This window comes from Myxocyprinus asiaticus, chromosome 1 (assembly GCF_019703515.2).
Source record: "Myxocyprinus asiaticus isolate MX2 ecotype Aquarium Trade chromosome 1, UBuf_Myxa_2, whole genome shotgun sequence".
Classification (NCBI taxonomy): Eukaryota; Metazoa; Chordata; class Actinopteri; order Cypriniformes; family Catostomidae; genus Myxocyprinus; species Myxocyprinus asiaticus.
In genome coordinates this window covers 40,436,213-40,456,830 of record NC_059344.1, presented here as the reverse complement: position 1 = coordinate 40,456,830, position 20,618 = coordinate 40,436,213, and the positions used below count along the sequence as shown (strand labels likewise).

General features: G+C 36.8%; 1 protein-coding gene across 1 annotated transcript; it reads left to right on the top strand.

Annotated features, from left to right (window-relative positions):
• Positions 1-3,075: 3,075 nt before the first annotated feature.
• Positions 3,076-12,633, top strand: LOC127445991 (UPF0547 protein C16orf87 homolog). The gene is made up of 4 exons (XM_051706567.1): positions 3,076-3,451; positions 4,243-4,339; positions 9,197-9,367; positions 11,840-12,633. The coding sequence occupies exons 1-4, from the start codon at positions 3,386-3,388 to the stop codon at positions 11,956-11,958; spliced, it is 453 nt and encodes a 150-aa protein (XP_051562527.1). The 5' UTR covers positions 3,076-3,385; the 3' UTR covers positions 11,959-12,633.
• Positions 12,634-20,618: the final 7,985 nt, after the last annotated feature.

Sequence of the window (20,618 nt, the reverse complement as noted above, 5' to 3'; positions counted from 1 at the left end):
CAAAAATCTACCACTGGTACCACAGTATTTGTTTGTTATGTTTACTTTTTATTTAAAAGCTATTTTTATAAGGCACACACACATTTAGTAAAAAACAAGGATTAAACAGGGTTCATATGTTATATGGCAAGCCAGTGAAATGTATTGTCACATATTAATACAACTCAGTGAAAATTCTTCCAGAGAATTCCCTAAGATTCTCTTTCAGATCGAAATTCAAATGTTCTCAGAAAGTGTCATTAAAACTTTATGCACCAGTAGCCTATTTCATCTTGTGTGAGGTTAAAAGAACAGTGTTGTGCTGAACCATTGTCATTATTTGGTTTGCATCTGAAAAACAGGATTCCCACAGTTCAACTAACAACTCTGAAGACTGCAGAGCCACATTTAAAATGTTTTTTAGGATTTCCTTTTCTATTTTCAATAGGCACGCAACATTGTGTATTAAGTTTTTCTTATTAACAAAATGTTGGATATATTTTTTTTTAAGATGTAATTTCAGAACACTTGTGTTTCAGACAGTGTGTGACTGTGCAGTGTATGAAGGAGGTGGCACTATCAGTGGCAGTAGAAGGTATGCCCATTTTAAATAAAAACAGGTCTCTGACTGTGATTTTCTCTTCCATAAAAATTTATCTACTGATCTAATGTTTTGTATTATAAATCCATTCCTTTTTAGATCCTATTATTCCATGCTCCCAATTGTTTTGCATACTTTTTCTCAATCCGTCCTGCCAACACAATGCATATTTAGATTGTAGAACCTTTTTTCAGATACAGTATAAAAAAAATAATAAAAAAGACTTTTTGACCAAAGAATTTCCATGACTTTTCCAGTTGTTTGGGATTACTGGATGGGGATTTTCTAAAAACAATTTTACAGAGATTTCACTCACAAAGAGTGCCAGATGAAACAGCCTATTTTAGAGCTAATCATTACTAGAACAGATATTAATATAAAAATATTTAAACAGTAAATCTAGAAATTTTCATAGAATTTTAAGATTGTATTAATTTCCATGAATTTTCCAAGCCTGAAAATAACAATTTTTAAATGTCACGATATTTTAAGGTTTCCCATGACTGTGGGAATCTAAGAACCCAGTAAAAAGCAGTGAACTGATAAAAACAGAACTAGTTATTGCAGCATATAAGGAAGTTGGGAAATTTAAGAAAGGTGAATTATAAAAGCATCTGCTAAGAACGTCAATGCAGTGAATGATTGTGAGATTATTTTAGGCAAGCTCGTCAGAAACAGCCTAAAAATCTACGCAATAGTAGAAAAAAAAATCTGTTCAAATATTATTGAATAAATGCGACAAAGCAAATATATTTACATCTTAACCATGATAAAGGGAGGTCTGAGCCTTGATATCAATGGAATATGTAATAAGTGAAAACATTTTGCACAGTCCAGATATTATGAATTAAATATTTGAATCAATTTTAGAAGGGACCAGTTTGCCAGGTGGTTGGGAATATTGTTTAGAGAAATGTTTGTTCTGTAAAGGGTAATCAGATCCTTTTGCTGGACATTAACTATATGCTCAAAGTCTGACAACTTTAATATTAGACTTTAAAACGCTTAGGATATTAAATGGTGTAACCAAATAACCTATGAAAAAAAGAGGCACTGATTGTACAGCATACAGAATTGAGCTTATGGGACACCATTCTAAATAATGCTGCAGTTCGGCCCCTTTTCGCGGCCGACCCACAGGGAAAATTCCCGGTTCTCCCCATGGCCAGTCCGCCCTTGGTGATGGCAGCCGTCTCACCCAGCATATTTCACCCCTATCAACACTTACCCTGCGTCTCGATTGGCCTACTTTCTAAGCCCTTAGAGTACCTACTTTTATTGTTATGGGAAATTACACACTTTTGAGTGTGCAGCTAAAGTGTGTGCAAGTATTGAGACATGCTATCGCGTCATAAATTTGCGTCTTGAAACCACAGACCTCATAGTCACGTGCATCCTGCGACCACACCGACCTGTCAATCATCCTGTTACGTTTCTCATTTCATTTTTACTTTCATTCATTATTTCATTTAATTTACACTACCCCACAATAATTCTTACAGTACTGGAGAGAGGAAGCAGCCTGGTGTTGAATCGCGAGTCTTTCGTGCGGAGATCCGCTGATGTTTTACAGGACATACTGTATGATGCATATGCAGTAACGTGTATTTAATGTAAGCCAAAATTATATATTTGGCTATCATTGTCTATTAAAAAACAGAAAATCCAAAAAGAGTATTCACTTTTATATACCTTTTGAATCTTAATTTTAAATTATAACTGTCAGGCACAGGAACAGTTTTTTCTCTCAGGCTTTCCATCTCATGAACAGTTAAAACGGCCCCATTGAGCAATAATTATGTGCAATACACAGTTCTATTTATATGTATCCAACATACCATACCACTTTTGCCATTACATTCCCTTGCTTCTGTATATAACAGATTTGTATTTGTACATTGTACACACACACACACACACACACACACACACACACACACACACACACACACACACACACACATAGTCCTATTGTATATTTCTATATATACTTTATTTTCTATTCACCTTTAATTTTTATTCTATTTTTATTATAATTATCTCTGTTGTATTGTTTGTGCACTGCAAGCTTCTGTCACCAAGACAAATTCCTTGTATGTGTAAGCACACTTGGCAATAAAGCTCATTCTGATTCTTTGTATAGGCCTACTGTAAAATGTATAGTCTGATGTACTGTCGATATACCCTTTTGTACGTTTTTTTTTTCTTTTATGTCTCTTTTTGTCTCAGTTAGATTGTTTGGTTGTCATGTTGTACTGATTTAAGAAAGAAAAAAAGCTAAAAAAATAATGTAAAAAAAAATCTGTACGCCAATATTTATCGTTGCTGCTCATTATCCCAAAGCGCCTTAATCGACCCGATCTCTCCATGGCTGACAGTGGCTCACGTGATCTGACAGCCAGGGAAAGAGGGTCGTGTGAAGAAAAAAGGAACCCTCGATCTGGGGAAGTCTCGCGACAGTGTCGTTTCTTGTTTCTAAGGTTAGATTTTGGGATAGGCTTAAGCTTAGAGTAAGGTTTAGGGGTATGGGTAGATGTTTGGTTTCTGTGGGACCCAAAAAAAAAATTGGTGAATGTCGCGAGACTTTTCCCAGCTCGAGAGGGTTCCCTTCTAGACACGACCCGGGAAAGAGTACACCACCACATAGCGCATGCGTATTGTGCACAGTGTGATTGATGGTCCGTTGGCTGTTTGTGTGTGCTGGAGCACCCGAGAACCCGATCAGCTGCACTTCTAGCCAGTGTGTGCAGCTGGAAGCTTCACCGCCGAGGTCGAAGGATATTATTGAGGCTCCTCGTTATAAATATGTCTACAAATAAAGTAAAGAAAGTAAAAATGGCTACCAAATCATGCCCCGAGTGTGACCAACAGGTGAGGTGTTTTTTGAGATTGAATAATGAATGTTTGTGTTTTTCTGAAGTTCTCAAGTGTTTAGTGTTGTGTGTGGTTCAACGAGACAAAGTTATTTAATCGATTAGTGTGAGCAACAACGTTGCTGCCTGGGCAACGTGCTCTGAAATATGGTGTTCAGCTTTTCACATTTTTTGTCGGTTACATTGAAGTGATATTATCAATATTACGCATCGTATCAAATGATAATACACTGAATTTAGTTTTGAAAGGGAACCCTTTCATTAACGAATTGTTTATCAATAACTACGTGTAGGGATTTCCAGCTAGCTGTACTTAAACAATGACATTCTTCGTAGGTTTCATGCGGTTTGTGCGCGCCCTAATAAATATCACAAAGAAAGATGATCTCTGCGATTACACTGCTTATAAATATGCATAATATTACCCGAAGAGCTCAACCACCTCTAATGATGACGATATTATATGTTCGCGCAGATTTTAATAATACTGTTGACATTATACATGATGCATTATGGATGTGTATTTTGCACTTGAACATATGAGTTGTAATATTGTTTTGGCACACATTCAATTTATAATTTCCTTCTTACAAAGGGTCAGCGTTAGTTTTTCCCCAGTCAGTATTGCCTTTATAAAGGAAAACAATATTTTGGCTACCCCCTCTAAATGCCAAACATTAAAGAAATCTTCAGTCCAGTATTGTAAAATCTTTGTCAGTCCTTTTACATGAATTTCTGTGTATGTTGAAGTCATATATTGAGTTGTTTCTCTCCTTCTGTTTCTCTCAGATCCCTGTGGCTTGTAAATCCTGTCCTTGTGGTTACGTCTTCATCAGCCGAAAGCTTCTCAATGCTAAATTAAACGAGAGATCAAATCCAGTGATGGGTAAATTGTGCAGTTTTATATTTTTTTATGCCCATAAATATCCCATCTATCCATGCCTTTGTCACATTATGTTCAATTATGTGTGGCTGTGTTGTTTATTAAGTCGTCTATGCTAATATTGATCTTGAATATGACTGCTGTGGGAATATATAATTATTTCATTGCAATGTAATTCCAGATATTGATCAGCAAACTTTTATTTTTCAGTGAAAAGTGTGTAAATGACAACTAACTCGTTTAATCTTTTTTATTGGTATTAATATTTGTCCATATTAGTTGACTTTGCAAATGTATCCCATGTCCTCTGGTTTTAGTCATGAATCATATAGATAAGAAAGGTTTTGGTTTTTACTCTTGGTGTGTGTTTGACTGTATGGGCTATTGAATGGAAATAGATCACAGATAAGTTTCCAGTCAGCAGGATGCGTTGAGAATACTGAAATGAGTGGCACAGTGGTGACTGTTTGCTTGAGTTGAGTGGTGCTAAGAGGGATGGGGGTTGGGCAAACTAGCCTAATTCCTGTCTGAAAAGCTTGTCCCTGCTGCCTCACTACCCCCTCCCTGTACTAATGTCTTGTTATCTAGAAACTAGTCACAAAATATTAATTGACACCTTTTCAGAATGCTTAAGATTAAAATGAATAAAAAAATCGCCACAGGATTATCAAATGATACAATGGGGATTCTTCAGTATTGAACTGGATCTAACTGGAGGCTTGTTTGAATTTTAATGTGGGGGATTTTTGAAAGTGGTACCTCAAAACAAAGCCAGTAGAAAATTAAATAAGCATGTTATATACAGTAAAAGTCAGAAGTTTACATACACCTTAGCCAAATACATTTAAACTCAGTTTTTCACAATTCCTGACATTTAATCGTAGAAAACAACCCCTGTCTTAGGTCAGTTAGGATCACTACTTTATTTTAAGAATGTGAAATGTCAGAATAATCGTAGAGAGAATGATTTATTTCAGCTTATATTTCTTTCATCACATTCCCAGTGGGTCAGAATTTTACATACATTTTGGTAGCATTGCCTTTAAATTGTTTAACTTGGGTCAAATATTTCGCATAGCCTTCCACAAGCTTCTCACAATAAGTTGCTGGAATTTTGGCCCATTCCTCCAGACAGAACTGGTGTAACTGAGTCAGGTTTGTAGTCCTGCTTGCTCGCACACGCTTTTTCAGTTCTGCCCACAAATTTTCTATCTGATTGAGGTCAGGGCTTTGTGATGGCCACTCCAATACCTTGGGTACAATGGTCATTATGGCCAAACAGTTAAATTTGTTTCATTAGACCAGAGGACATTTCTCCAAAAAGTAATATCTTTGTCACCGTGTGCACTTGCAAATGGTAGTCTGGCTTTTTATGGCGGTTTTTGAGCAGTGGCTTCTTCCTTGCTGAGCAGCCTTTCAGGTTATGTCGATATAGGACTCATTTTACTGTGGATATAGATACTTTTCTACCCGTTTCCTCCATCATCTTCACAAGGTTCTTTGCTGTTGTTCTGGGATTGATTTACACTTTTCACACCAAACTACGTTCATCTTTAGGAGACAGAATGCATCTCCTTCCTGAGCGGTATGAAGGCTGCGTGGTCCCATGGTGTTTATACTTGCGTACTATTGTTTGTACAGATGAATGTGGTACCTTTAGTCATTTCTCCCAAGGATGAACCAGACTTATGGAGGTCCACAGTTTTTTTTCTGAGGTCTTTGCTGATTTCTTTTGATTTTCCCATGATGTCAAGCAAAGAGGCACAGAGTTTGAAGGTAGGCCTTAAAATACATCCACAGGTACACCTCCAATTGACTCCAATTAGCCTATCAGAAGCTAATTGCTTAAAGGCTTGACATCATTTTCTGGAATTTTCCAAGTTGCATAAAGGCACAGTTAACTTGGTGTATGTAAACTTCTGACCCACTGTAATTGTGATATAGTCACTTAAAAGTGAAACAATCTGCCTGTAAACAATTGTTGGAAAAATTACTTGTCCTAGATGTCTAAACGATTTACCAAAACTGTAGTTTGCTAATATTAAATCTGTGGAGTGGTTGAAAAATTAGTTTGAATGACTTCAACCTAAGTGTATGTAAACTTCTGACTTTAACTGTAAGTGATAAGAGGCCAGCTTGGGTTAGTGATCTTGTTAAACCTGAGAACTACGTGGATTACACATTATGACATGTGACCACATTTAAGTGCACAGTATTTTTTCAATTAACATCCCCTTTTTTTGTTTGTAAACGGAACTTTGTGGCTTAAAATAAGCTTTGCGTCATTTGTTTATCTGCTTTGTTTCAAGTATTTACACACTCAAAGCAAGTTTTAGGTCAGCCAAGAGAACTATTGATATTAACAGTTGTGGAACCCAGTTAACAGCCACTAATTCTGAACACAAAAAATAAACTCAGCTAAAAGTCACAAGTATACTACCTGTGCTTTTATTGTTCAAAAACCAGCTGACAAGCATTTTTCTGGCAGTGCAGACTCAGTAGTCTGTGATTGTTATTCTTTGGTTTGAGTTATGAATGGAATGCTCTGCACAAATGTTCTTTATATGAACGTTTCATAGTTGTGTGAAGTATACATTGATATCCCCACTCTAATCAAGAGTTTTCATAAGGCTCTCACAAGTTACATAAGGAACCCATTTGTTAATGTGTGGGGCATGTGAGATCCTACTTATTTGATGTTTAATGAAGGGTGGAGTCATTTTTCTCTTGGTAAAAGGCTGAAGTTGTGCCTACTGAAATGTCTCGTCTCTTGTAACATTCTGTTTTCATTTTAGTCTCTTGTCTCCAAACAAGGATAAACTATTTTTTAGGGTTTACTCTTCAATCTGCTAAGAATAGTGAGCCTACATTTTAAATAGGACTTTATTTAGGCTGCCCTGTCTCTGCCTTATTTGGTTCATTGTACGGGCATTGTAATTCAGATTATATGTTGATGAAATGTGTGTGGCTGCTCTTAGCTTTAGCACTGTTTGTCCATCACATGAGTTGAAGTCTTGCATGTGGCTAAAGTATTTTGTTTTGAAAAGTATAGCATGCCAGAATGAGTCAATACTACTGTATATTCTGAATGTAGAGTGTAACAGAAAAATATTTAATCACATTTACAGCTAGGCCTGTCACGATAATTAATTTTGTTGGACAATATATTGTCCCAGAAATAATTGCGATAAATTATATTATTGTCATTTTAAGACCATTTTATGCCACTGATATAATGATAATATAATAGCAAAATAATGCAAGTACACCCTTTCAAAGAACAATGAACTTTTAATTCTTAAGAATATTCAGACATTGGAATTGGAATGTCAAAAAAAATTACGGTCGGGAAAGCCCCTCTCCTTCTCCAGCTGCGGTTTTTGTTCCCAGCTCGGAAAACTGGATGGGATGGTTATGTTTTAGATGAGCTTTTAAGTTAGTTGTATTGCCACTTTTCATTGCCACTGTTTTAAAACAAAGTTGACATACCGGCTTGTTCACGTTAATGGGCTCTCCTCTCTCATTCGGCTTAAAGCCAAAATGTTCCCACACCGAAGCTGTGGAATGCAGCTTTGAAACCAAGTCCATTTGGACTTATTCTTCCAAACTTTCTGGCTGGAATTATGCAGTCGTCCAGAAAAACACCCATTAAAACACCTATTAGCCTCGAGTAACACGTAATCTTCACCTGTCACTGTCCACTCAGTGTGTGTGGAGGAGCTGCCTGAGCCCCGCCTCCGACACAGAGAGCAGACGAAAGGACAGAAACAGTGCAACTGGCTAAAATGTTGGTGACATTAATTCTTATGTAAACAAACATGCATGAAAACACAGTGGGCAATATCGAGGTCAGCAAAAATGATCGAGGTCATGTCCATATATTGTTCGATAAGTCGATAATATAATTATCGACTTATAAATAAATAGGCCTCGTGACAGGCCTATTTACAGCCAGATATTGTGCAATAACATTTACACAGGATGCACCCTTTATTGTTATCGTTCTGGAGATGTACAGTTGCACAGTCTTAATTAGTTGCAGAACAGAGCTCTTCCTGTTAGGGCAGGTTATTGACAGACAGGGTCTGGATTCCTGAGTTAGTGTTAGTGCAGTCGTAGTACAGCAGGGCTGTGAAGGGAGGGAGCAGACAAAGATCTTATCGCAGCATTAAGAATCAAATGGCTGCTATGGAAATGCTTGCATACATAAATATTTCAAAGCTTTGAGATGGTGACAGAATGTGTTGTCATTAAAGATGAACAGAATTCTGTTACACTGCTAAGATGATTTAATCATTCAAATATTGATTATTTTAAGTATTTTCTCTTACATCAGAAATTTTGCTCAGTGATATCCTTGACAAGCTCTGTCATTGCTCTTTAAAAAGCTTTCAAATTCAATGATGATTTATTAGTATTGTGGTGTAGTCTTTTTAAATTGTCATTCAGATCATCTCTCTTTCCACAGGGTTGTGAGAGCATGTTATCGGTGACATATACTCGAAGAGCGCTATAAATAAATTTGAAGGCCTGTTTCCTATTGTAATGGCCCCTTAATTCTCTGATTGTAGCAATTCATATGGATGTGCTTTAAAGTTTCTTCCCATAAATGCATGATGATTATCAGTCTCTCTTTTGCCTTTTTAGTCTGTCAGTAATGGTTGGGGGAGAGTTTAAAGATAACAAATGTAGTGTTTATCTTATGCGCATGTGTTTTTGAGAGGGTTTTGTTGGCCAGTTAGTGAAAAGAATATGACTACAACCAACTCCAGTTATGGACACACTGTCTATCATTTTATTCCTCTGTAGAATTGTAACCTAATCTTTTATATATGTCTTATTTTATTGTGTTTTCAAAAGATCCCAAAAGAAGACGTACAGAAAGAATCAGAAAAGAGAAGATAAACTTAACATCTACCAATGATATGGAAAATGGGAGACAATCCCGTTCTAACAGTCAATCAGATCCAATTCGTAGAGGGCGCGGCAGACCAAAAACTGTTGGACTGAAGAAGCAGGAGGAAGAAAAAGGTAAACCGCTCACTTGTGTTTGAGGGAAAAGCAATCATTATAGATTTATGGCCACTGTAAATGCCTAGAAATTTAGAATATAGGTATCTAGGGTTTAAGGCTGTTATTCTTCCATTTTGTCTTTTACGATAATGCTAGTTGTCAATTTTACTTTCTACAATCATAATAATATACACAATATTGTTAAAATGCCCTTGACTACTGCTTTTCTTGGAATATCTGTGGGCATTATTATGTCATTATAAAGTGAAAGCAATAAATCCCATTTATAAATAATATAAACAGAACAGATGGAAAAAGTAGTCTCTTTGAAATGTGCTTTTGTCATCTGTCATTTTCTCAATTATCCCAATGAAAGTAATCTGAGTGGATGTGCTTTGAAGGGGTCTTGTGGATAATGCTTGATTACAGGGTATTCCCCCCCCCCACAAGCACCTTTTATGGGTATGATCAGTGTGACATTTCACTTCAAATTTAGTTGACATTGCCGTCATTTTCTCTATTTTCAGTTGTTATTTTTTCCATTTTGAGTCATCCAAAAGAGGGCTCTGCTTTCTCATTTCCCACCTCAGTCATAAAATGATTCTCACCTCAACTGTTGGGTCAAAGCACTTTAGGAGTCATTCAGCAAGGATTGCAAGAGCGACAAGGGCTTTTGTGTGTTAAATTTAGAAAGCCTTTATCAAGGTCTTGGGCATTCATTTCTAAAAATTGCTCTGATACATTGGGCTACTCTTAGGAAAGCAACTTTGGTTTTGACATACAGTGAGATCCAAAAGTTTGAGACCACATTGAAAATCTGGGATTTAAAATCCCATTTAAATCTGTAAATAAAGTTTTAGGATAAAAAAAGAAAAGAAAAAAAGAAACATTTTGAATTTGGCACAGTTTCTTGGTCAATTATCAAATGTAGTACAGTGAATTTTTTGTACAAAGTTCTGATTTCCTTGCTTTCAATAACATTCCCAAATCATGCTGGTATAACATGGATCATCAGGTTTTGAACTGACTTGTGGAGTCTGCCAGCTGTATGCTGTTGTTTGCCACATAATATGAAATTGAAAACATTTGTTATTATAAAATTGTCTTAAATTAGAAAAGTGCAAAATAGAAGCATTTTCACTAGTGGTCTTAGTATTTAGGACCACACTATATGTGACAAAGTATCCACCTCCCCTTAAAATAACATCAGCCAGCCCTCCTTTACCCTGGCCCACGTCCAAGCTCACAGCAGGAGCGAGCGGCTAAGAGAAGGTGTATAACAATACTGGCTGTGTGTGATGATGCTAATTGTGTCCTTGAGGGCCATGCCATGACTTGCGAGCTTGCAGCCACTAAGACATTATGACTAGACCTACACCCCTCTGCTTAACTGACATTCACTCTGACCATGGCTTTCTTTGATTTTACTCTCACCCTATAGAGAATTCTGTTTATTTTCATGTTTATTCAGAATAAAAGCCTCTGTGTGGCATGTCACCACTGATCCCACTCTTTACTCCGTGCCACACAGCTTTAAAACAAATAGTGTTTTCTATCAATTTAAACTTAAATAAAAACAGAGACCGTGCTGTTCAAAAGAGGCCACATTAAAAATCTGGGATTTAAAGTCTGATTTAAACCTGCAAATACACTTTTTATCATTTTGGAAAATGTAAATGTTGTAAATGTAAAAAAATAAATATGATGTAAAGTAATAAGAAATGTTTAAGATTGTGCACTTTTCCCTAGGTTACTAATTAAGAAAATACATAACATTGTTACGTGTTAACTTCTTTGTACAAAAGGTCAGCTTTTCTTGCTTCCATTGAATCACAGGATGATCTTTGGACCATTTATAAATCATGCTGCGAAGAAATGGATCATCGGGTTTTGCACAAACTTTTGAGTCCATGCCAGCTGGAGTGCATGTGGTCATTAAAACAAAAGTGGGGTTCACCAAAATACAAAGAAATTTGGAAATGTATGTTAATTGTTTCATGTTATCCTGATCATAGAATTTTAAAAAATAAAATATTCAATTATAGAAATGCAAAACAGAGGGATTTTCACAAGTGGTCTGCATCTCACCAAACAAAACGAGAAAAAAAAAACAAACAGTATTCAGCAGTCATCTTGGTGACGTTGTTCATTGTGCACTGGTTCCAAGTGTAAGGCTTTTGTATTGTGAATTAATGATTTACACACATGGTCCTTTCTTTACTCACTGCTGAATAAATCATTGCCATGTTGGAAGCATCTATGCATTATCAGCTCTTCCAACGTGGAGCTGCATTTTTCTGTTCACTGCAAATCTGCTGTGCTTTGTCCTTAGTTATTAAACAAAGAGTTCTACTTAAAATTTCATCAGTATGAAGTTCATTTTGCCCTTTTTGTATTTGAATTGTGCTTTGAATCCTATACCACACTGGCACAATATCCTGTCTATAAATGTTATGTCTAAACATAGTTTTTATGCTCCTTTTTTTGCAGAAAAACAGGAAAAGGAGGTTGACATTTATGCCAACCTCTCAGATGAGAAGGCTTTTGTGTTCTCTGTGGCCTTGGCTGAGATTAACCGCAAAATTTTGGGCCAGAGACTCATCCTGTAGGAGGGGGTGGTGGAAACAATTGCAGCCGAAACTCAGGACTCTCACGACGTGGGTATGCGGGTGTCCCATATGTCTGATGGAAAAGAGGGTGGAAAACTGTGACCCGGAAATGCTTATGACTGTGGCTTAAACCCTGCCTGTGTGGCCGAAGCTCAGTGGTCCTACCGTGGATAATTCAGACACATGCTCTGCAGATCTCTATGAGGGGAAAAATGACTGTTATACTCGACAAGAGAGAAAAACTAGTAAATGTTAATGGTGTAGGATTCTATTTATCTTTTAATCAAAATTGTATGGATTGTATTAAGGTTTCCTCAGTCATTTCCTAAAAATTCAAGCTGTTTTTCAGGAAACAGTGAGTTCATTGTGCACCGCAAAAGAGCAATAGATGTGCAAGGTATGTGCATTATATCACATGGCTGGAACCATTTAATTCAAACATGTAAGCTGATCTTTTATACTGTTTATTTAGGTGCCAGTGAGCCATATGAATTTATAAGTAACTTAATGGGTTTTAAACCCAGGGGAATGCCTGATAAATGATTATTTATTATGCCTCTACCACCCTAATTTAAGTGCATATTTTTATTTTGTTTTCCTTTTGTTATTGTTTTACAAATGGTAACTATGTGTAAAATTCACCCTGTATATGGATTTATTAAAATCAAGTCACAATTCTAAGATTTTTTTTTAAACTCATTTTTTGAAAGTGAAGTTAATTACAACCATTCCTCCTACATTGTTCCCCCTCTTTTAAAATGGATTTGGGGCAAGAAAAAATGCCTATGGCTACTCTCAGTATAGAGCTCATATTTCAGTTGCTCAGTTTTGCTCTGAATTGAATTGCTCTGCTTCAGTTCGTTCTAAGCAATATATCACAGTGGTAACAAGGAACTGGAAGCTATTTAGCTAAAAATGTTGGATAAAATACATGAGGACTGTCCTTGGATATTCATGCTGTAGTAATTAAAAAAAATAAATAAAAAAAGCTGAAATAGAAACTCTAACATGAAATGAGTTTAAGCATAGTATTTATATAGCATTATTGTTTACAAAGAGTTAGACCATATTGACCATGATCCTATTGATGTATCTAGTTTCACCACTAGTTTGGAACATGTAGTTTCCCTAGGAGACAACTGCAGCAGCCCGTCTTTTTTGTTTTTTTTTCCAAAGCTCCATCACCAAGCAACAAGCTCACCTCTGAGAATCCTGTGCTTTGGTTTCCGCAGAGATGATGGATAGCCGGCACCATATTAACTTTTACAGTCACTTACTTGATTCTCAAAGGGTATATTTATGAGTAATTCACAATGTGAAATGTCTAAACCTGCTTTCAATACGGTTTGCTTCTATAGTCAATATATTCTATTCAGCCAAGAGGGTGCTCTGGATGTAAAATACTCCAGTATACTGTCAGCAATGTATGTTTAAATAGGTTGTTTTGTCTGTGGGTATTCTGTCATCCAGGTCAATGCAGAATAACTTGTGGAAATATATCTTGCTTGGTGGCTCTGGCTTAAGTGTTTTCAAATATGTTTTGCAGTGTTTGCAATATTAAGGTATCTGCGAGGGGTGACACGCCCCTCCTCTCTTGTATTTAAAACTTGAAGGGCTCCTTTTCTAAATGTTAAAACATGTCCAGATGCTCTTGAATGAATTTAGGAATGAATATCAAGACATTTTACATGAGCCATTACGTTCACATTAGCGAACATGTTTTTTCAAGGTGTGACTAACGACTAGGTTTAACCTCCCCTGACTTTGTTTGCACATGAAAAACATGATCGCAAAGCAGTTACTTCATTGTGTGCAGTAGCTCTCTTCATAAGAAGGGAATGAACGTGGATCAAAGGGGCCAAAGCAGAGTTGTTTGTGAAAATGTGGAAACTTTGGCCTGAAAAACTGTGAACGGTCCTATTGTTCTTGTAAAATCATGACCTCTGAAATAAAATTAGCTTATGAGTGTAAATGACTTGTAACAATAAAATGCAAATACTGAATGTTAACACAAACTACTGTTGCCAACAAAGTAAAAACAGGTCAAGAGACAAACAATGCATTGATCCTTTCTTTAATATTTATAACCTGAGAGGACAGTTGAATTGACAGTTGAGTTACACCAGGGGATTTCCCACTTTATGCGTCATCTTATTTGTATTTGGTTGCCACCATCAGCCCAGAACAGTAGGACGTTTATGGCAGTTGTTACAGCACCTTTTGTTCTTGAGAGTGTGATTGGTGACTGAGCTATTACCTAAACACCCCCAATGCCGAAACAAGCATTATTAATTTCATTCACTTAATTTACAAATAGTTTGTGATGAACAGCTCTGTTGGGGATTTTGCTCCCCTGTGGCTTTTTTCCCTGTACATTTGTGTGTGTGTGTATGTATGTATACACAGTACTGTGCAAAAATCTTAAGCACATAAGATGTTTCACAAAAAACATTTGTCTTAAGATGTTTATATATATCTTCAGCTTTAGTGTGTCAATAGGAAATATACATTTTAAACTCCCAAACATTACTTTTGCAAATAGAAAAGATTAGAATAGAAGAACAGGGAGCCCTGCAGCAGATAGCATGGCCCTCACTGAACACCGAGTCAGTCTGGGAGTACACGAAGAAGCAGAAGCAATTGTAACAGCCTAAATAGATAGAAGAACTGTGGTGAATTCTCCAAGAATCTTGGAACATCATACCTGCCAACAACCAAGAAAAACTGTGTCCAGGTGTATCTAAGAGAATTGGTGCTGTTTTAAAGGCAAAGGTGGTCACACCGAATATTGATGTAGCTTTTTTTTTTTTTTTGTTCTGTTTTTGTTTTTTGTTTACTGGACTTTGTATGACATTAAGTGATAAATGAAAACTATTTATGTCATTATTTTTGAAGACATCCTCACTATGCCTAAAACTTTTGCACAATACTATCTATCTATACAACTTTTGTATTCTTTTATTTATTTATTTTTATTTTTGACAAGAGGATGTGATGACTTTAGTCTATGCCATGAGTATAAGTCACCGTACAATTGAGGGGCTTTCAGTTCAAACAGTTGTAAGTTCAAAGGCAGATGGAATATCTCTGTGGTGGAGATGATAAGGTGCTGATCTTGTCTGGCACTTGCTGAACCTCCCAATGGAACCTTCCTCTGTGTGATTCACAGGCTCTGGAGCTTTGCCTGGAGGTTAGGAATAAAACATTCCTGCCCTTTTATCTAAGGTTACAGGAAATGGAGAAGCTGAAAGGTAACATGCAGAAATACCTAAATTCTGTTTAAAGAAAAACAATATTTGTTTGCTTAGAATTAATAATAATAATAAAATAAAAACATTAAATATTTCCTTACCTCACATTTAGCCTCTTGATGAGAGATTTTGGAAAATAAAAACAACTGTTTAACCAAACAAGGCTCAAGCCATAGGACATAAAACAAAAACCTGTAATGAAAGAAGAACCAGACAGTGACAAAAAGCAGCTAAATTTGTGCACCAGACTGTCAGGCCTAAAGCTTAAAAGCCTTTGTATTTTGCCACAGAAGTTGAAAGATGGACAAGTACATTGATTGATATTTTATAAATTATTTCTGCCTTAGAAATGATCACAATGCTCTTTTTATGTGCAGCATTTTATATGCTCCTTCAGTTTAAGGAACTGCAAGTTATGTTTTATATTAGACAAGCTCTGATGCTTAGACAAAAGAAACCCATGAATAATTTTAGGCTCTAAACTGGAGTGCACATGTTTTATGCCCTTGATAGTGCATCATTTAAAATGTTATTTGCTTTGTACAGATGTTATTGTGACTGAGCTTTGGTAAACCATTTAGGTCGCTAATGGAAACTCTTCAGTATGAATCACAGGCCCTGACTCTTTGCCTGGGGGTGCGAAAGGAAACAGATCCAAGTTATATTTGTATCAGATACATTTTATTTTTGGATACATTTGGGCTATTTCTCAAAAATACGTTGCGATTTCTTTGTGAACCACTAGATGGCAGTGTAACAACGCTCCTCTATAAATATCACTGGGATTTTCTTTCATTTAAGATGTTCTGAAATGTACAACGTCTGCTGAATGTTTCGACACGACTGAGGAAGAAGCAGTATCACATTTTAAAATGTTCAAATTCACAGTTCAAAAAGAAATTAATGGAGACTGTTCTCGCTGCGGACTGTAGCGCGATTCCGTGACGTACTGGATGTGCACACCCACAGCTACATATTATATTATATTATCTTTGCAATATTATGTCATTTAATGTTGTCACTACGGCATATAGCCTATACGCAATTTAGTTTGACAGGTTATATTAGCCTAGTGGTTAACTAAATGTTGGTTTAGCTGTTTAACTACTGCCGATAGATATCTGTGTCTGTATAAACTGTAATGTTTACATTTATCCAGCCATATACCGTAACAAAGTTTATTTTAAAGACTGGATATATGCATTGTTTTGTATTTAATCTCCACAGAACTGCTCTACATGTGCCGTATAATCGACCATGGCAGGATACATAAAGATTATTTTAATTCTTGTCATAATAAGTCATATTTTATAACAATATATATTTGTTGTCCATAATCCACATAACTTCGTTTTGGAAATAAATATATTCTTTGTTTGTCCTTTATGTTTTGCTGTCCAAAATGTAAGGTTTAGAGACGGGAAAAATCTGTCTGTAGCTAACTGTATAATAATTCTCTTGTTTTATAGAGATGTTGAAGCAGTCATCGGTGTTATAATAATTAATGTATGAATCAAATAAAGACTATATATTTCTCTGTCCCTCTGTGATATATGATACTAGGATACTAAAATAAGATTTTAAACCCAAATTAAGTTAAAGAGGAAACAGGACTGTATATGTTCTCGAAACAGAATCAAACGAATAAAAAAAACATATATTAGTCATCTATATCAAACAAATTCACTCCAAATACTCAGCAACCTCTCATATTCTTTAGAAGACTAAAATCCCTGATGTTCAAAAGGTATTAGTACGCTATACTATACTACTACTAATATATATATATATATATATGAAATCCACTACGTCATCGCGCTAGAGTCTGAAGCGAGGACGTCTCGGACTAATGGGCAACGTTTTTCATCAACTTTTCAAAATAATTATCACATGGTAACCGTAGTTCCTTTAAGGCTCAGTACACTTGACATTGCGTTCTGCTAACGCATATGGGGAGTATCCTTCTACACGACCTAGTTGAAACCTCTTATTTTTGTTTTTCTGTTTCAAAAGTGACTTTTTCTTTGCAATTCTTCCCATAAGGCCTGCACCCCTGAGTCTTCTCTTTACTGTTGTACATGAAACTGGTGTTGAGCAGGTAGAATTCAATGAAGCTGTCAGCTGAGGACATGTGAGGCATCTATTTCTCAAACTAGAGACTCTGATGTACTTATCCTCTTGTTTAGTTGTATCTGGGCCTTCCACATCTCTTTCTGTCCTTGTTAGAGCCAGTTGTCCTTTGTCTTTGAAGATTGTAGCGTACACCTTTGTATGCAATCTTCAGTTTTTTGAACATTTTAAACACTGTATAGCCTTGATTCCTCAAAACAATGATTGACTGACGAGTTTCTAGAGAAAGCTGTTTCTTTTTTGCCATTTTTGACCTAATATTGACCTTAAGACATGCCAGTCTATTGCACACATTGTCAACTCAAAAACAAACACAAAGACAATGTTAAGCTTCATTTAATGAACCAAATAGCTTTTAACTGTGTTTGATATAATGGCAAGTGATTTTCTAGTACCAAATTAGCAATTTAGCATGATTACTCAAGGATAAGGTGTTGGAGTGATGGCTGCGGGAAATGGGGCCTGTCTAGATTTGATCAAAAATGATTTTTTCAAATAGTGATGGAGCTGTTTTTTTACATCAGTAATGTCCTGACTATACTTTGTGATCAGTTGAATGCCACTTTGGTGAATTAAAGTACCAATTTCCTTCAGAAACAGCAAAATCTGTACATTATTCCAAACTTCTGGCCGATAGTGTATATATTTACAGTGGTCGATTTGTAAAAAAAAAAAAAATTTTCTAATACTTATGGGTCGATGACAAATAAGGTTGTACAAGGTGTTATATTGAGAAATCTTTTAAAAAATCTAGTTTAAAACACGTGTCATGTTGTCAGAAATGTAATGTGGTGTAACCATTAAGTAAAAAGTATTATAATAATTTATTTGCACCTTGAATGCATGAGAGGACAAACAACTTGATCATTAATTTCCAAAAAGTTTCCAAACACATTTTTCAAGATACATTTTTAAAAAAATAAATATTATAATTTTTTAATAAAAAATATCAAGAAGTTTTCTCAGGGTTACACCACATGAACAAAATGTGCCTTTTCATAAAAATGTCAAAATAAATATCAGATGTTTTTTAAAATTTCATGCTCAGTCTTGAGGGTCTAAAGCTGTCTGCTCCGTTTTATGGTTTTTATGGTCAACATAAACAACAAAATAACTACCTACATGTTGGTTACACCCAATTACTTTTATTTGGTGGACAAAACCGTTTTATAATCATCTTTTAAAACACAATTGTTTCACTGCTTATTTTTTAAAGAAATAACAATAATGGGGGGCCTGGGTAGCTCAGTGCATATTGACGCTGACTACCACCCCTGGAGTCACGAGTTTGAATCCAGGGTGTGCTGAGTGACTCCAGCCAGGTCTCCTAAGCAACCACATCGGTTGCTAGGGAGGGTAGAGTCACATGGGGTAACCTCCTCGTGGTCGTGATTAGTGGTTCTCGCTCTCAATGGGGCGCGTGGTAAGTTGTGCGTGGATTGCGGAGAGTAGCATGAGCCTCCACATGCTGAGTCTCCACGGTGTCATACACAACGAGCCACGTGATGAGATGCGCAGATTGACTGTCTCAGAAACAGAGGCAACTGAGACTTGTCCTCCGGTCAATTGAGGTGAGTAACCGTGCCACCATTAGGACCTACTAAGTAGTGGGAATTGGGAATTCCAAATTGGGAGGAAAAAGGGAATAAAAAAAAGAAAGAAATAACAATAAAAGATTATTCTGCACTAGCCATGCCAACATTTCTTTTTTCAGGAATTTCAGATTTTAATGAGACTTTTACTTTTTTTTTTTTTACTGTCTCTGGGCACCACATGCCATTTTTTATATAACTAAAAGAGCCGCTTACGTGTTCGCGTCTTTTTAAAGATGTCATTCCGTAAGTGTTTTCTTATGCGAAGGACACATCCCGCCGTCAGATCAGAATGAGAGTTGCATTCACTGTCTGGGCCACGGCCACACAGAGACAGCTCTCATAGAGACAGACTGCCCTCACTGCGAGGGCACGAGTCTCAAGATGCTTAGCTCGCAAATCGCATAGGGGGAATGGTTCAGCCTCACGTGCCCTCCCAACTGCCTCTTTGACACCCGAGGGATCACACGAGGAGGCAAGATGGGGCCACGAGGTCGAGAAGGATGATGTAGACCTCGTGCCGCCACACGCCCCGTGAGCCCCTCAATATCCATGTACTGTGTCTATGCCGATACATTATGTGCATGACGAGCTTTGGCCCTCTGTAAGAGCACACCGCCTCATCACATTCGGAGGTTATGACACCCCTTCCCCCAGTGAGGGTGAGGAGCGTGCACTCGCCACTGAAAAGGCAATGCTTTGCATCCTTTCAAGGGCGGTCGAATAGCTTGGTCTCGTGTAATCTCCAGAGAAACATGAAAAATCTCGATTTGATGAATGGTTCGTGCAGTCCGGACGCCGTCAAGCGACTGCATTCCGCATATCTGCCCCGCACTTCCTGGAAGTTCATAACGAACTGACAAAATCCTGGTGCGCGCCCTATTCAGCTTGCTCGCACAGCAATTCCACTCTTCTCAATAAAGTTGACCACGGGGAAGACAAAAGTTATGCCCAACTACCCCCCTGAAAGAGGCTGTAGCGGCACAATGAGCTAGCTCAGCTGAACACAACTTGGCCAGGATAGGGGACTGTCTTATAGTAAGACCAGCCAACAAGCTTACCAAACTTCAGAAACCAAGTTATTTTGGAAGTTTTAATGGTAAGGTTTTTACACTTTGTAACACATTTTTACCTTTCTGGGCAATATTACCCATTACTTCATTTGCATGTAGTTCTTTTAGAAGTCATGTTGATGAAGGTCAGTATAGGCTGTGGTATGATGCATATTGAGTCACCAAGGTCCATGTCATATAGTAGAGCATTGCGATGACAAAAGTGTGTGTGAGTCATGTTAGATGCCATACTTGATGCCACCTGTCCAGTTACTAACAGGAACAACAGCCCCGTCACAGAATCACATTATTGTTTTAACATTAAAGTGGTTTTAATACCATCTGGATCATCACCCACATACTTCAACATGCCCTTTGCACAAGTCATAATATGAAGAGATGTTTAGTCTATATCTAATAACAACTTAGGCCATTTAGACTTTTTCTGGTGTGCCTACATTGCAATAGTTAAACTTACAGGGAAAAGCACTTTGTGACTGTAACGGGGAGCTTATATCATGTTTAAGCAGAGAAGTTAGTTTAGAAATAATTCTATTGATTTATAAAAAATTAAAAAATCTAGAATATCCTTTATTAGCTTTATATATTATCAACCATTGTCATTGTCTTTTATA

Coding starts and splice junctions, on each gene's coding strand:
- LOC127445991 (XM_051706567.1), top strand. CDS start 3,386: ATGTCTACAAATAAAGTAAAGAAAGTAAAAATGGCTACCAAATCATGC. Junction 4,340..9,196: donor GAGATCAAATCCAGTGATGG/GTAAATTGTGCA, acceptor TGTTTTCAAAAG/ATCCCAAAAGAAGACGTACA. Junction 9,368..11,839: donor GAAGCAGGAGGAAGAAAAAG/GTAAACCGCTCA, acceptor CTTTTTTTGCAG/AAAAACAGGAAAAGGAGGTT.